At 46.5% G+C, this 17,873-nt stretch overlaps 1 protein-coding gene across 1 annotated transcript in view; it reads left to right on the top strand.

Moving 5' to 3' along the window:
* rassf3 (Ras association domain family member 3) overlaps positions 1-17,748 on the top strand; it is a 53,558-nt gene extending 35,810 nt beyond the window's left edge. Inside the window, exons 3-7 of the mRNA XM_079735056.1 lie at positions 7,476-7,583; positions 9,386-9,550; positions 10,342-10,429; positions 11,804-11,919; positions 12,975-17,748. Of these exons, the coding sequence (XP_079591182.1) occupies positions 7,476-7,583; positions 9,386-9,550; positions 10,342-10,429; positions 11,804-11,919; positions 12,975-13,124 (627 nt within the window). The 3' untranslated portion in view covers positions 13,125-17,748. The remainder of the gene's footprint in view (positions 1-7,475; positions 7,584-9,385; positions 9,551-10,341; positions 10,430-11,803; positions 11,920-12,974) is intronic.
* The last annotated feature ends 125 nt before the right edge of the window (positions 17,749-17,873 follow it).

The raw sequence follows: 17,873 nt of genomic DNA, 5'->3' as shown, positions 1-17,873 counted from the left end.
ACCCTCCTTCCCGGGTATGTTGGGTGCAAGCATACCAGGCCGCTGTTGTGCCGATGCCCATCTGGCACTGGCTTGTAGTCAATCTGATCTCCTCCGATCGTTCTTTTCATTCTTTCTCATTCATGTGTGTTCCTGTAGTCACACACAAAAGTGTGCACGGTTGATTACTTGTGTCGGGCAATTTCCACCTAGCATTGGTACAAGTTTGAATCCTAAAGCAATACAAGGTCATGTTTGCATTGCATTTCACGTGTATCTAATAGAGTGGCCTTGTTCACACAGCTCTCCGTTAAAAACACATTATTTAGCCAATCCCTAAGGTAGTGTCACGTTCACTTCCTTTGCTACTAACAACCTACCCATGCCCTTACATACATATCAAAACCACCCGACTGGTCTATATGTATACAGACCAGTCGGGCGGTTTTGATGGGATTTCTAAGGTATTCAGGGATTCCAGTCATGTCTTTGTTGTGGCCAGTTTGCTGTGGTCAACGTTATCCTCACATTCGTTCAAACCTCCTGCGGTGTGGTGGTTGTGTGTGCTGGTGTGGCTGCTTGTTCAGAACTTGTTTGGGATTATTCCATTGTAGATGAGGTGAGTTGGCAGAAAGGACTAGATGACATCATTGTTGTCATTGGGCACGCACACACACACAGACACACACATACACACACACAAACACACGCCCTTGCACACTTTTGTATTCTGGCAAACTTTTTAATAGCGCACCTTTGGACTATACTTAACATTGGGAGAAGGATGGCAACAACTTCAAAAAAAGTGCAACTTTATTTGCACTTCAATCTGACACATACACAATGACTAGGGTTTTAAAGGAATAGCATTTCCCATTATTAGGAAGTGTTTTTCACTGTATCTCACATGCCCATTGTGTGATCTGTCAAACCCTGGGACTGTAAGCGTTCAGATGCCACCCCCCCCCCCCCCCCCATGGCTTAGCCCCTCTGTCCTATAACCCCCTCATATAGTCATATGAGGGGGTTTCCATGCCTTTGAACACACATACAGTTGAAGAATGACCCGCTGTGCAAAGAACGGAGATTACATGGCAATATGAATGGGATTTGAAAAACAAGAAAGCGTGTTCAATGGAAAGCTGGATGAAGTGAGCTCAAATTGGTGCAGCTTTAATCTCAAGTGGATAAACCCATTGCTCAATGATTGAAAAAGCGCCAGTGAAACCCACATATCAGCGTTTAATAGGCTGAGGAGATTTGTGAAGATTTAGTACCCATTTAGTACTAAAGTACCATTTTATATATTATTATAATGTGCTGTAATATAACTGTATATTATATTTTTGTCAAGGGCGCCCTGGTCGTGTTAAGGTCATGCTTAAAGGCTTCACTTTGCATGATCCTACCAAACTCACCGTGGCCACATTTAGCTGAAAGCCTTGTTGAGTCAAGTGTGTGAAGGATTGGCTTCGGCCCTCCTCCTCCACGCTCTGATCTTCCTCTCCCACTGAGTGCCGTCATCCTCTACCTCGTATCCTGCTACGCATCGCAGTAGACCGGGGAGAGAGTCTAACACAATGCTCCCAGCACACTGTTTGAAGAGCAAAGCCAACTGCGCCGTTCTGCCTGGCCTCTGACCTCGGTTACCACAGAGCTAGCCCTAGGAAATGAGACATCGCTAGGGGAAGTGGGGTTTGTTACTTTACTCACCGAATGCGTTTATAATCACACACACACACACACACACAGGATTGTTATTATTACCAAACAGTACTTCCTGAGTACATGACACATGTGAATTCTATTGGGCGGCTATCCCATACAGTGTGCACACTATTACACACTCCGTGCACTATGACTTCTGGATATGGGTGCAGCCCTCACAGATGATTGCATCCTGAAGTGGGGTGCCTGCAATGTACTCTCTGCATTGCACTCTGTGTACTGTACTGTATGGGTGGGTGTTTGTTTAGTGGCCAGTAAACACAAACAGTCCCATTCACCGAGCTGAATGGTAACCTACATGTTAATTGTTATTGCGCTGTATAAGCGATACATCTCGTGGGAAAGCAGTGTGTACCACAGGCGGGTCTGCCTAATTCTAAATCAAACTACAGAATGTAATCATTTTGTAAAAACCGCCTCCCCCTTTTCTCAGTATTGTCCTGGTTGTTTCAAACTGCATTTGTTCCTTTTTTGTTTTTGTAACTTTCCTTTCTGGTTTAGCGGTAAAACAAAACGAGTATCCCACCTTCCTTAAAACAAACAGGGGGAGATACCGGGTGGTCCCAAGTCCAGTGCTGGGCCATCACCAAAGAATGCCCCACCGTTCTACTAGCTGGCTCCGCACCCAGGCAGAACCAACAGAACAGCTACTCATCAAAGCCCCAGTATACGGGGGACGTATCGTCTGTCCCCGCGGGCTGCCCTCGTCTCTCTGCGGTCGCAAGGCAGCTTGGTCTGTGTTTAATTGCCCTGCGTGTCTGCCGGTCATTCCTGCTGCAAACTGGAAAGCGAAGAGATCGCTGCCAGGGAGAAAGTTTTGCATCATGTATTTTCTCATGTTTTTTCATACTGCACTTATCCTGTCTTTGTTCATCTGCCAATCGAGGAAAAATAATTTGTTGCGTCTGTGATTATTTGCCTAGACCCTCTTGATATTAATAAGAACGATAGACACGAGTGTATCATTAGCCGAGCTCTGTGAAGAGTCACTAAACAGAAACACATGCAATTTAAATTGCTATTCCTTCCATTTTTGGTCAGTTGGAATCTCGAAGGGTGTCTGTAGTGCTTTACGGTGTACTGGCGCTGAGGTTGATTTTAAAGTGCTGTAACACTTTGAACGGCCTGCACTGCCAACATAAGGAGGATGGATGGCTGGGTCTGTTTCTCTAAACAGCGAGGTTTACCAAACACCCAGGAGGAAACAGAATCCCTCTACCGTCTGTCTCCAGCAGCTTCTAACATAATTCTCGAACCCTACCGCACTCAGACCTCATTTTGTGCTTGTTCTAACCGCTTAGTTAAATCGTGTTTGGTTCTCAGGCTTGTTTTTTATCTGTGGTTTTGTGGAAAGCAGGCTATGGCTGCTATTGATAAACCAATGAATCAGTCAGTATGGGGTTGAAGTTCCAGTACAAATGCCATTGTTGAACTGTCAACAGGCTAAACAACCTGACAGCAACTGGACTACACTAGCATGACTTGACACTTTACAGAGTGTGCAAAATAGGCCTGTATGTGGGATAAGCTCTCGAAAAACACATTCCATTACACATCATTTTTTATTTTGTGTAAACAATATTTCCGTATGAAATCCACGCCTTTGCTGGCTTACGTTACTGTCTCTGCTGCCTTTTTATGGCACAACCTGCCAGAACTGTGTGTGTGTGTAGTCTGTCCCCCAACTCATTTACATGTAGCAGTCTGAAAGCCTGACTAACCACAGGTTATCCCCCCAGGTGTAAATAAATGCTGGAGCCAATATGTGGTCAGAAGCGATGGGCAGCTGTGGCCGCTTAATGGCTTTTATTTAGCTTTCCCTAATGGAGCTAGAGGGGTGTGCGTTTGTGCGTGCGTGTGCTTGTGCACGTGACTCTCTCCTGTATATTTGTTCTGTGTGTCCATCAGAAAGGAGGCTACTTCCTGAAGTGTAGCACACCGTGACAGTTCAGGTCGTCTGCTCTGTGCATTAGACCATTAGAGGAGGGGATCTGAGAGCCCACTGCCATTATCAGTGGTGCCTGTTCCCGCTTGGCTAGGAATGCGAAGGGGAAGGGGTGTGTCCGCGCCCCACTTCCTCCCATGGACCCAACAGGAAGTAGCCTTGCAGAGGGGCGAGAGTGGAAGAATGGGAGTGATGTGTTCAGAGAGAGAGAGAGGGAGATGGTATCCAAGGAAAGAGAGACTGTGAGGGGTAAAGGCCAAAGATAATGACCAAGGGCCAGACAGTTTTTTGATGCGATTTTGAAGATAGTTTTATCTCCAACGGGCTGAGAGTTTGTTAAGATAGCTCTATGTTGGCCTCAGGTTGCAGGGAGAGAATTTCACAGGCGGGAGAGTGTCCTAAACCAGAACGACACTGCTAAAGTCCAAGCCAGGACACCTTGGCTGAAACAGGCATGATGTGTTTTCCGTGCATCAGAAGCAGACCTACACACTTTCCTAGCACTATCTCAGGCCTCCTGTATAATATGACAAACACACACACGCACAGAGAGACAGGCCGACAGACGCACACATGGTGATGTCATCTGTTTACCGGACACAGGGAGAGAAGTGCGTGGCAGAAGTAAATGAGCATGGCATGTACCAAGCGAATTAAAGCATTAGTGGCATTACAATAAAAGCTTGGTCACATGGCATACACGCAAGCATTACACAAAGAGTAGGCACCTTTTGACTGCTCTCAGTAATGAACATGGGAAGAATATACGACAGGACAGGAAAATGCTGTCAAAAACGATTCAATAGTTCATAGTTTATGCACCATTTTTTAACCACTGCACTTTGGGGCGATCTTTTTCGAGCGCCATCGGTTTCATTATCTCTAAGCAGGAGGCGTGTCTGTTTGTTCCGACATGGCGTGTTCTTAAACGGGGGCAATGACCTCACCGGGCTGCAGCTCCGCTCCGGCCTTGTACAGTTTGTTTTGATTTTGGCCAGATCCTTCCACACCCTTAGACAAACACACACGCACACATGCACTTTGGCTGTTCCTTTCACTTACATCCGCCCCCTATCATTGGTTGTAACCAAAACAACGCAACATAAGCATCCGTGATATGTCATTCGTCCCCAATGTGTTTCCTCACCCCTCGGGTCTGACATAATCTCCTGTGCCAAAGATATTTATGCAGTTGTTATTGTCTTGTGTTGTTAGCCTCAAGCTAACCGCGAGTTAGTGTCACAATGTGTTCATCACAAGCCCAACTGATCCAGTTGGCGTCTAATCATTCACCTCCCGGAAATGGAAAAAAACAGTGACTAAAGCCACCAGGTCATTTCGGGTTAGTCCCCACACACTCGCGCGCATACGTACGCAGGCCTACAGATGAGCAGGGCACATAGGAGCGAGCTCCAGTGTCTTTCCGGTCTCCATTATTCAGAGATTGTGCGTCAAAGACACCGTAGAAGTGGCCTCCTATTTCTAAAAGGTTTCTCTAAATGTGAGCCTGAGTAACCCTTTGAGAGTGTGCTATATAAAGATCGACTTAAAAAGTCACTATATGTAGGATTTGCATTTTTCAGTGTCATTGAAAACCCTTATCTCTCCATGTTTTCCTGTACTTTGATCCTGTCCGGTTGATGGGATTACAGACAATCTCGGGATCACGTTTGGCTCCGAGCTGTAGGCAGTGACACGACACACCTGGCCTCCCCCCTGGCTTTACTGTGGACTGGATAACAGACACAAGCCAGTCACAAGCACGAACGAACTCACGCACACACACCTATGCACGCACATCAGGCAGAATCTGTAACGTCAACCATTAACTGTCCATTAGAAGGAATTCTAGAGTCTGGAAATACTGTGCTGTTGGGGGAGATTAACTTTACAGTTTCTTGAATGCAGTCTGGTCCCTCCGTTCCCTGCTGTCATCTCCATTTATCAGCGTTTGTTCGAGCAAACCTGCAGCCTCAGTGTTGTCAACATGGGACCGAAGTTCAGAAGATGTGTATGTTCCTCACGCCACCATATGGTAAACGTATGCTGGTTTCTAGAGCTCCCTCTACTGGGCCACTGAAGTATGATCTGACCCTGAAAGAAATGTCTAGCCCTACAAAATAAAAAAGAATGCGGCCGAGCGCTGTCTTTAGAACGCATGGCGGCAACAACAGCTTTAATAGGAAACCCTCATGGTGGAGAAAGAAATGAGAACTCTCAATCATGGAGGCTTGTAAAAAGTTTTTATTAAATTTTAATGATTTTCAAGATGAGTTGGAAGGGTTCCACCGGCTCAGATAGAGGAGCCTGCGAGATATGGGCAACGACGTGGATTTAAATGGCCTGTGTATGGTGGAGCCACCTGGGCCGCATCTGACAGATAGCAGCCGTCCTCCTCCTCCTCTCCTCCTGGTTCTTTATGTTATAGAGAGACGTGGGTGAAGAGCACGCGCTATTCCTGCTATACACTTGGCACAAATAACAGGGGGTATATGGGCTTAGAGACAAGAGCGTGTGCGTACTCGTTACATTGGCACCCTTTCTTGTTATTATGTAGTGTGTGTTACCCATATAAGGGTGTGTATGCCTGCAAGACCTCCCTTTGGACTCACCCGCGTGTCTGTGCGTGTGTGTGCACGTGCGTGCGTTTACTAGCGGCCGAGAGGAGCTGCACTATGCCCATGTAAGCACACACACGCACCGCACAGAGATTTCAAACATCTCAGAGGAGTCTTGATATTATGCAACCACAGACCCACACAGATCGTAAAGCATAATTGGAATTGCAAAGCCACTTATTCCATCTAGCATTAGGACAGTCCCAGTCATTAGATGCTATTAGAAAACATTTCCTTATGAGATGATGAATAGTCAGGTGCGTAGAGTAATACACTGACAATTTATTTCATTCTATCTACAGCGCTGAATACGCTGCAATGTCTGGGACATTGTTTTAACTTTTGGATTATATAAACACATTTCCAAACACGCCTGTCTGTTGGCATGGTGACTAAATTGATAGGGAGGAACAAAGACAAACAGGGTTTGTTTTTGGCGATGCGTGCATCGTCTTCATTTACAGCTCCTCAGGCATTCCACCCATAAAGTTCTATCCTCCACGCGCACACACGCGCACACACACACACACGGATGGCGGGCATTTTGAAACTGTGCTGTATGGTTCATTCCTGAAGCTTTGATGTAGAACCATGTCCTCATCTCCACATCGCCGACAGTCACGTCACTTTTTAACGGTTTCTTGCGGCACAGTGAATATCCTGTGCTGAAAATCCCAAATCAACCATTATTGCCGGTATGGAGTCTTTGAATATGCCCATTTTGATTCAATTAACAGACCGATAATGTGGAGTCTCTAGAGGCTACACACAGCCCCATTGTTCAACCATGTGACCTCAATTAGCGCATGCTAAGTGGATGACCCTGGCAAAGTCGCATCCTGCAGCCAAATACCCTTCTTTACTTCTTTCTTTCCTTCTTCCTTTGGTTCTTCCTTTCTTTTCTTTCCATCTTTCTTTCTTTGGTTATTTGTGTCTTTCGTCCTTTCCTTCTGTCTTTATTCGGTTTGATCTTTCTTTATCTCATCCTTTCTTTCTTTACCAGTCTGGGAGCCGGCTAATCACGGGGTCATGTGAACGGGCCCCTGGGGCAGGGGAGAGGGGCTTAACTTAGCCCCGTCCCGTGGCCTATTAGCAGACCCATAGCCTGGTGTGGAAGCAAGCCGACGCGTGACTCTGTCATGGCCGATGTTTATCCTGTAATCGCTGCAACATTAACGCCCTGTCCCTCTGTCTCTGCCCATCAGAATGTGGAGAAGGAGAGGGAGCGTCGCACCCAGCTCAGCAGTGAGGAGGTCAGGCGGAAGGTGGAGCAGTACAACGCTCTCACCAAGGACCACCTCAAAATGACACTGGTGAGCGAGCGAGCGCACGCACGCACGCGCACACACACACACACACACACACACACACACACACACACACACACACACACACACACACACACACACACACACACACACACACACACACACACACACACACACACACACACACACACACACACACACTACTTTGATCATCAGGGCGTTTTGAAACGTTTGCATGCTCAATGCAAAATTCAGGTAAAGGAGATAAATTGTGACAATGTGAAATACCATGAAGTTATCATAGCGTCCCTGCCCACTATGCGTGTCGATGTGCACTGGAACCGTGCACGGCCCATGCGTTGTGCATTAGCGGAGTTCAAGCGGTCTTCCTGTCCCCTCAGGGTCCGGGACCCTCCCTGCCAGCATTCCTCCGCAGCACCGTGAGCCGTGATGTCACTTTCTTGCTATTGTCTGACGAAGCCTCTCTGCCCGTCCCCAGGAGAGCACTTCCTGGTCATATGACTCTTCGTTTTTTTTTAACTGTGAACCACGGCTGTCTCTTCTACAGACGGATACGGTGTGAGCCGTCTGAGCGGATACACATGGAATCCTCTTTCGGCGGCGGGGGGGGAGAGTGAGCAAAAAAACGGTTGACCTTGTCAAAATATCAGGCTTCGTTTAAAATAATATCCGCCGCTGTTGAGGAAGACAAAAAACGAACAGATGTAATTCCAATATATTTTACAGACTGACATATGGTGGCTTTGGTTAGCATACCACTTCAGCCTCGTGTCCAACACAGAAAACCGTCAGGATTCTGTGGAAATTACTGTAAAGCCATTAAACCATACAGGCTGTTTTATAACCATATATCTGATACTGAACAATCTAATGGAGCACAAAGGTTAATGCAGCTGGGCTGTATTAAGCCCTTCCCCTGCTCGGCCGGACCACTAGCTCAAGCTTGATAGTGTGATAGCTTTCTCGTTTCCACATCTGTTGGTTTCACCCCATGTGTTTCCTTTGCTCATATTTCTGTCTCTGTGTCGGCCTTATCATTCGCCCAGCAGATAGACACACACACACACAGCCAGACAAGTCTGGCTGTGTGTGTGTGTGTGCGTGTGCGTGCCCGAGTGCATGCTTGTGTGTGTACGTGCGTGCGCTAAATGTAATGGTGGACCATGTGTTACCCGTTTGCCTAATGGCAAATTAATGTGGTTGTGCGTGACCATATGCATCTGTGTTCTCTGGTGTACGTGCACTGAACACTATGTCCACACCCACACAACCACGCACGCACAGACTATAGTACTAGTCATGTACACATATGGAATAACTTGATTTGATTCTGGGGTTCGATGTGGGACCATCTGCTCATGGGTCGTGCGTGGGGGGGGGGGGGCGGGGGTTTATCTAATGGACCGTCTGGCCGCCCCAGTGACAGCAACATGAAAACCGTTCAGATCACTTTACCAATTAGTCTGACTCCTGTCACGCTTATAGTGTTGCCTCCTCATATGTCTGTATGGTTGTTTTCTGTTCTGTTTAAAACAGTCTGTCCATATTATCTGTTGATCCTGGCTCATCACGCACTGTGTCTGCACTGCTGTTACCTGATGCTGTAATGCAAAGAATTGAAGTAAAAGACTTGGGCTTATTGAAAAATACAAATGACAGATGCGTATTATAACGTATACATATTACATGGCAGCTTTTGTTTACTTCGTTCAAAGTGAGCGTAATTTGAATTCCGGTGTTTTTGTCTTCCGTATTCATCGTCCACTCAACTGACCCTGCCTTCCCCTCTCTCCCTTCACCCCCACCCCCCAACCTCTCCCTCCCAGATCCCCAGCGGTGAGTACACGGGCTTCATCAAGGTGCAGCTGGAGCTGCGGAGGCCCGTCACGGTCCGGGGGGGCCCGGGGCCGGAGGCCGGAGAGGAGGCCTTCTACCTCCCGCAGGGAGCCACCAACACCCTGCACGTCAGCTCGGAGAGCACCGTCAAACAGGTGACTGTCAGGGAGGCCCAACGCGCCAGTGCGCTGACCATGCAGGCTGTAGGACGGGTGGCGACCTAGGGATCGATTTTCCGTTTGCTTCGTGCCCCTCCCTTTCTTCTCTGACCCGGTCCTCTTCCCTGTCCTGTCAATAAAGCCCGTTAAAAAAGAAGATTCATGTTTTTTTCCGCCGGTTCATCAGTAGTCTTCACTCATGGCAGTAGACCTTTAAATCTGGGTGAATGGAGTGCTTCCCCTTCTTCTTTACTTCACATTGGTTTCGACCAATCGTGTGGCGGGGATTGGAAGCGTGTAAATGGAGCTTCCAAAAACACAAGCTCGACCCGCGGTGGTAAGTAGTAATAAAGCGAAGTGGGATACGGTTTCCCCTGAGCAGAATACAGAAACAGGAAGCTGCAGCCTTGCAACCCTGGCAGATTTGGGTTTCCGAACCCGGCTCTGTGTCCGAGCGACCCGGGGTCCCATGATTGTTTTATAACGGTAATCTTAAATTAAGTTTTCTCAACACTAATCTTAACGTTAAGATTAGTGCTGAGAAACCTTAACTGTCGGGGCTCAGCGCCGGCTCAAAGAAAAGCCACAAAATAAGTGGAAGCAGCTTTTCGTGCGCAGACACGGCTCAGACCAACAAAGGGAACATTCCTAGAATGGGGAGGAGGTCATGCACGTATTTGTCTGTGGTGGCCGCTAACAAATGTGTTTTGGTTCATTTCCTGGAATATTCTGGACCAGACGTGTGTGTGGTTTCTTAACTGGTGTGTGTTTGTGTTTTTTCGATGTAGGTGATCGTCGCCCTGTTGAAGAAGTTCACAGTCGCAGACAACCCGGCGAAATATGCCCTCTACAAGCGCTACAGCAGAGAGGAGCAGGGTAAGAAAGAGAGAGAGTGTGTGTGTGTGTGTGTGTGTGTGTGTGTGTGTGTGTGTGTGTGTGTGTGTGTGTGTGTGTGTGTGTGTGTGTGTGTGTGTGTGTGTGTGTGTGTGTCAGGACATCCAACCCCTCTCTGTATTGCCAAATACCACAGGGCACTCCCCGTGCCCTGTGGTATTATCAACACTTGGCCAAGAATACACACACACATTACCACGTACACACACATTTCACACACACACATTTCACGCATACATACTCCCACACATTTAACACATACACACACACACACACATTTAACTCATACAACCGCACACCCTACCAAGTGTCAGCTCTTCATCAGCTTCATCAGAAGACTAACTGAGCTCATGACGGAAGTATGTCTTCAGCTACGTCAAGCACACATAATAAACACAAGTCACTTTCCTCTCCATAAAGGTGGTCTTACATCTCCCAAGTTGTCTCCAAGTCAAAGCCTAAACTTAAAACCCACTATTGCTGGGTGGTTTTCATCATCAGCTGCGTCGAATGTCTGGTCTATATTTGGATTCATACGTGGTGTTTCATCTCTTAAATCAATGAGAATGGTTTGTTTGTGAGTCTAGGCTTAACCGCTTTTATTTTCCGTAAGACTTTGGTTTTACGCTGGGCTGAATTCAACGTTTAATTTGGTGTTACTAGATGGAGGGAGCTATAGTGTTGTGTGTTTACGGTTTTCTCTCAAAGAATGTTGGGTTATGAGTTGTAACCACAGGGGGGAGTGTGTGTGTGTGTGTTCTCTGTCTCACTTTCTCCCCCTCTGTCATTCACTCACCCTCAAAGGGATGCTCTCCCCCTTAATGAAATTAAAAAGATCTTTATTGCGGTGGAAAAATAAACATTTACCTCGCAAAAGCAGATGAAAATATTACCCAAGTACTGCAAAAACAAAGTGCAATGGATTATTAGTACAAGTTCAGTCCAGATAATGAGGTAGTGGTGAGGGAGTGTATCAAACTATTTCCTGGAGCCAGGCCACAGAATGAGTCTTAACCCATCTCCGTACTCATTCCCTCTCTCCCCCGCTGTCTCCATCCGTCCCTCTTGACTGGTTTCTAAGTGGCTGTCGATGAAAAAACATGCACACGCCAACACATTTAGTCCCGTGTAACACGTCCTGACGTCGGTGCCGTTCACCACAGACCTTACACACCTTAAACCCAGCTAGTTGGGACTTATGGGGTATTACCGTGTGAGTGTGTGTGTCTGAGGCCATGATTCAGAAAGTTATGCAATGTGCACTTTTTTGTCTGTTCTTTTTGATGGAAATGTTCCTCACTCACTGTGTGTGTGTGTGTGTGTGTGTGTGTGTGTGTGTGTGTGTGTGTCCTCCAGTGTACGTGTGTAAGCTTGCGGAGGTGGAGAAGCCGCTGTACCTTCGCCTTGTGGCTGGACCCGACGCCGACACGTTTGGCTTCGTCCTCCGAGAACAGCAGACTGGCGAGGTCATGGTGGGTCACACTCTCATATTTCTCTCCCTCTCTGTTCATGTTCCTCTCTCGCCCTCACTCTCTCTGTTAATGTTTCTCGCTCGCCCTCGCTCTCTCTGTTCATGTTCCTCTCTCGCCCTCGCTCTCTCTGTTAATGTTCCTCTCGTTCTCGCTCTCTCTGTTCAAGTTTCTCCGTAACTGTTTCTCTCACTCTGGCTCTCTCTGTTACTGTCTCTCTCGTTCTCGCGCTCTCTGTTATTGTTCCTCTCTTGTTCTCGCTCTCTCTGTTAATGTTTCTCTCCATCTCGCTCTCTCTGTTAAAGTTTCTCTGTAACTGTTTCTCTCACTCTGGCTCTCTCTGTTACTGTCTTTCTCGCCCTCGCTCTCTCTGTTAAAGTTTCTCTAACTGTTTCTCTCATTCTTGCTCTCTGTTACTGTTTCTCTTGCTCTGGCTTTCTCTGTTACTGTCTCTCTCACTCTCTCTGTTACTGTCTCTCTCTTGCTCTGGCTCTCTCTGTTACTGTTTCTCTCGCTCTCTGTTACTGTTTCTCTCGCTCTCTCTGTTAATGTCTCTCTTGCTCTCATTGTTAATGTTTGTCCCTGTGTATTTGAGTAACTTTCACATACTCCTCTCTTCCTTTTTAAGCATGTTCCCTCGTACATGTTTACAGTAACGTAACTTCACAACAATACAGTAGGATGTTATGCCAATGCAACATGAGCTGGAGGAGCGTGGTAGCATCTGTCGCTACACGCATCTCTCCAATGTACTGGTCCTATCAATGACAGAAGTTCATAACAGTAGCAGACGCCATTTTGGTTCTGCTGCTGTGGCTGCAATAGCATGAATTGTTAACAAGGTACGTTATTAATCGAAGACTGGAAATTGGTCGGCAAAAGTAAATGTAGCGACTTTAGCGGTTATTTTGAAATTTGACACGTTGGATTTTCTGTTTGGGATCCCCCACTGCTCCGTGATGTTAACCTCTGCTTCACCCACTCGAGCTTTGATTGAGACAACCCAGAATAACTCCTCCTTTTCTGACCGTTGGTCCCCGTCTCTCCTCCTCCTCCAGTGGGACGCCTTCTCCATCCCGGAGCTCTGCAACTTCCTGCGCTTCCTGGATAAGGAGGAGAAGGAGCAGGAGGATGCCATCAGGCGTCGCTATGACAACTACCGCCAAAAACTCCAGGAGGCCCTGCATGCTCCCCCGGGGGCGCCTTAACTACGAGGAGAGAAATACAAAAACGACAACAACAACTAAAAACTATGATATAAAACATGACTACTGAAGCCTAGCGGGCTGGCAAACTCTGATGACGACGAAGGGTTTGGCTAGCGTGGAAGCAAGCGTCCGTTCCCATTGGAGGGCTAAGGATCCCACCCCCTCCCATAAACTGCGGTCAGAGGAGGTCATCCTACTGGAGGAGAGGAACGAAGCTGACGGAGGAGAGACGAATCACGCCTGGGGTGTATGGCTTCAAACACCGCCATCACCACCCATCTCCACAGAGGAGATGGGTGAACTGGGGTCGGGGTCAGTGATGCCCTGTGCTGTGTGGCTGGTGGTGGTGGTTGTTGTGGAGGAGGCTGCCAAGACATTGGTTCGGTGCAAACAGAGGAGGCCTTTGGTCCACACGCAACATACCAAAGAATCACGCTCGCTATTATCACTGTGCCATATTGGGCTATCTTCCCTGGACTCTCTCTCTCTCTCTCTCTGTGACGGCTCTATCCCGCCCAACCCCAACTCTCTGCCGTCTCATCATTTATGCAATCTTTCGTTGTGTGTTGTTGTGTTTTCTCATGATGTTATTTCCTCCTTTGAATGGAGTGATCCTCGATCCTAGGATGTTTTACATGTTTTATTTTTTGGTTTTATTTAAGTGTCACATTTTTGTACATAGTCTTCTGTTAATTTATGTCTGCGGAGATCTGTTCTTTTTGTGTCGCAAAAAAAAGTCTTTTTTTTTTTTGATCTCAAAGGAGGCGTAGCAACAATCTGAAATGTCTTGCTTGAGGCCGAGCGCGCACGGTCGCTAGACAGTCACACTCTGTGCAGTAGAGAGAGGGCGGAGCCAGAAGCTATCATTCTTCACAATCGATTTGATACGGGCAGTTCGCCGATGCTTCTTTAAACTGGACAGGTGTTTGGCCGAATCGGCCCATGAGGAGGCAAAGGAGGAAAGGTTGGTCTTTGGCTTTGAATGTTGAGGTAGGGTGGAGACGATATAGTGTGATCATAGCCCCAAGGAGTGGAATACTAAAGTCTGGAATAAAATAGAAAAACAGGGGCGTTGTCAGCAGCTTGTCAGCCGCAGGTGGTTTAGTGAGATGAGGAATGAGATTGAAGTCTCTGTGGAAAACATGTGTGCCCTAAAGGGTTGAGAAGGTTGTGTATCAGAGGCAGAACGGTTAAACGGTTAAACAAGCAGTCCTCAATGTGGTAGCAGCACGGCAGAGGGGCAGATGATGATATACTCAGAGTACAAAGGTTAACGGTAGATGGGAATAGGGCCCTCGGGTCAAAAACATGTGCTTTTTGTTGTTGAGTCACAAGAAGGTATTGGATGTATGTTGGTATGGATTATGGTCTCCACGTAACGTCAAGACCTTCACATGACATTAGGTGAAGGAGAGGAGGGAGAGACGAAAGAGAAGCTTATTGTAGCAGGAAGTTGGTGATTTGACCGAAAGGAAGTAGGAGAGGAACTTTGGGAAATAGGTATGAGAAGGAAATGAGGAAAGACAGACGAAGAAGAAGACTCGCGTTAAAGAGCAAATTATGCAAAAATGAGATGATGAGCAGTTTTGAAAGGGCTGAATCGAGAGATGTGATGATGAGTCATTGAGAACTGGACCCTTTTGATGACGTGTTTGGTTCGACTAAACCGAGTGTGATGGCCTGGGGCCTGGCATGGTGGAGTCCCCAACATCCCATGGATCAGCAGACTGCTTCAGCTGTGTGACCCGTCTTGGGGGGGGCTTGTTTATGGTGCAGCAGGCATGTGTCCTGTGCTGACATCCACAACAAAACGTGGGAGAGAAAAGGGAGTGTGGTTGAAGGGGGCTAGATAACGTTGCACTGCAGGACTCAAAAGGACTCATTGTCCCTCACTCCCGGACATCCATCCATCCATCCATCCATTCATCCATCCATCCTAGCGCTCGTTTCAAAACGGCTTTTATCTTAACCACACTGCTCCAGGTGCTGTGTTCCCACAATGCACCGGGGCTCTGTGGTACAGCCAACGCCCGCGCTGACCACCCCGTTGCCCTCTAATGACATCAACGAATCAGCACATTGCACACGGGACGCATTGACGACCCAGCGTGGAACCAACTAGGTGTTGCTGTGAATGTTATCCAGCCAATGCAGAACCTTTGTGAAGCACAATGGTTGCGTGCAGTTTGCAACGGCAATCCCTTACCGGGTTGGATCGCATTTAAAGATTCTATTTTATCGTAGCGGGCGCGAGTTTGTTGCCTTGACATACCCCGTGTAGACACTCACCCGGGGCATGGATCGGTTAGGGTCGGCGGCATGTGTGACGGAAGAGGCATGTGTTCAGTGGATATCTACTAACCAGGGGGTGGCACCATGTGACACAACGGTTGACCTGCTTGACGCTCTCTCACTTATCACTTACAATCAGTCCCAAGAAAACGTATGAAAAGTTAGCCTCTGGCAATGACGCGTGAAGCAAAAGGTGTATGTGTCGAGGTCGCAAACTTAAATTGCTGACCTGTTTCACTGGATGACGCATCTGAAACGACTGCGGCGGTCTGGACGGTAGTAGGCCAGCCCCATCTGGTGGCCGAAGAGCATAACTATACTCTGTTGAATTCTGTGTCTAAACAAGCAGGTGAGAATATGCGACTAGGCCTATACTTAAATTTGATGTTTTTGTTTTTTTATTGTATACTGTAACCAAAGATATTTTTTATAAAAAGTGCAGTTTATTAGGCGTTGCCTGGAGCAAATTTATTAGATGCCATGTCCTGTTTGTGACAGTGGAGTATAGTTGTAGTATTTTTATTTAAAGGGGTTTTCAACCCAAATTCAAACTTAAAATGTAATCTTTTCTAAACACTGGGTAATAGAATTTATGACGTTTGAAATGGATCTCTTTGTGGGGGAATATTGTAAGGACCTTTAAAGCCATGTGTGTTGTTAGCCTGTATGTTCAACAAGGCTTCTCTGTCTCTTATCAGTTTATCACAGGTGGACTCAAGGCCCTGGCTTACACACACACACACACACACACACACACACACACACACACACACACACACACACACACACACACACACACACACACACACACACACACACACACACACACACACACACACACGGACCTTGTCTTAGACCAGTCCTAGTATAGACCTAAAGTATCTCTTGGGCACTTTAACCTTTATAATTCAGGGAATATGGATCTTAGAACTTTCTGTCTACTCTTTTTCTTTCTTTTATTTTCTAATTTTTATCCGATGCCTTCCCAGCGTTAGATCGCGCTACAGCCCGGACGTCTCGGTTGTATCTCGTTGGCTGTGTAATCAAGTTAATTTCTTGTCAGCTATACTCATACCACGTCAAGTGTAAACTTTGTGTGGATTTTCATTTTCTCATTCTTTTTCCATTTTGTTCTTCCTTTACTTCTAGAGTGAGTTGTTTTATTTTGTTATTTAAATGTCACTAGATAAGCTTCGTCACATACTAGTGGTCGTTTTCCGTAGACTGTGAAACCTTCTCCGTCGCTCCTTTACTCTTCACTCGACACCCGCAGGTGTTGCGATGGAGGATGACGTCACGGCCTCCGGCTCCTCCCCCTTGTATGCACAACGCTTACTGTAGAGTAGACGCTAATTGCCTACTCGTCAATTGGTAACCGTGGCAACACACGCGCTCAAAGCATACCTGGGTGTATTTCCTTCTTCAGTGATACCGGGGGAACAAGAAAATGTACATACGTTCTTAATCTACATTTCTTAACTAAACTACGTGAGACTTGAATTTGTTATAGCACACCAACACTTGGATCGATGCAGTCCTGATTCTGCCTCCACTTGGACCCTTTGGCTTGCCTGTGCGTTGACAAAATTAAAACCTATTGGGCCAGTAGGGTTTGAGAAATAGTTGATTTAAGCTTTGTTTTTCAGAGCATTCTTGTTCAAATGTTTTAAAACATGAATTTATGTTTTCTATATTTTAGATATAAAAAGGGACCCCTAACGTTTTTTGGTCCTGAGCCTGGTTTGCCTTAGATATGTACAATCTTATGTCTCTATTTTGCATGCAGTTATGTCAAATGCCAAAGACCTTGTACTTCTTTTAATAGTATTTTTAAAATGTTAACAACAATTGGATATATTCGGCCATAAAAAGTGTCTGAGGTGTTGTAACACCTGCATCACTCTAGCGAAGGATTCACAATCATAACAGTTGGAAATGCATTATATTCGATATATCGGGAGTTGAGACGCCACCATTGTAATGCGTGCGGATGGATATACTACGTTTTTGAGTGAAATGGCTCGGGTGTTCTAAAGCCCTCCTGCGTCGCTTAAAAGTCCTTGTCCGCTCACCACCCTAGTGCCTTTGTCAATCTGCCCTAGTGGACCGATTAGCGGCCGAATCTCGGAAGCTGAAGGGGGGTAACACCCACATACAAATGAGACTCGATGCTTTGACTTTCCTCCATTGGACTTCTCTTGATAGGAATATGGTAACTGATTTACTTTATTTTTTATAGGTGATTATCTTTCTGTTTGAGTCATTACCAAATGTGACTTTTATTTTAAAAGGTCGTCTCCATCAAATAAAGTTGAAATTTAAATAAACCAAAGTCTGTCTAGTTTATTTTCTCGTTTTTTGTTATTGAACAGAACACATTGCCAGTGAGTGACATGACGTCGTTGGTTAATAATACGTTTGACAGGAAAATAAAATCCTATTCTTGAAAGCATCAAA

The sequence above is a fragment of the Pollachius pollachius genome (genome assembly GCF_949987615.1).
Source record: "Pollachius pollachius genome assembly, chromosome: 4".
Classification (NCBI taxonomy): Eukaryota; Metazoa; Chordata; class Actinopteri; order Gadiformes; family Gadidae; genus Pollachius; species Pollachius pollachius.
This window is presented reverse-complemented; position numbering and strand designations above follow the sequence as displayed.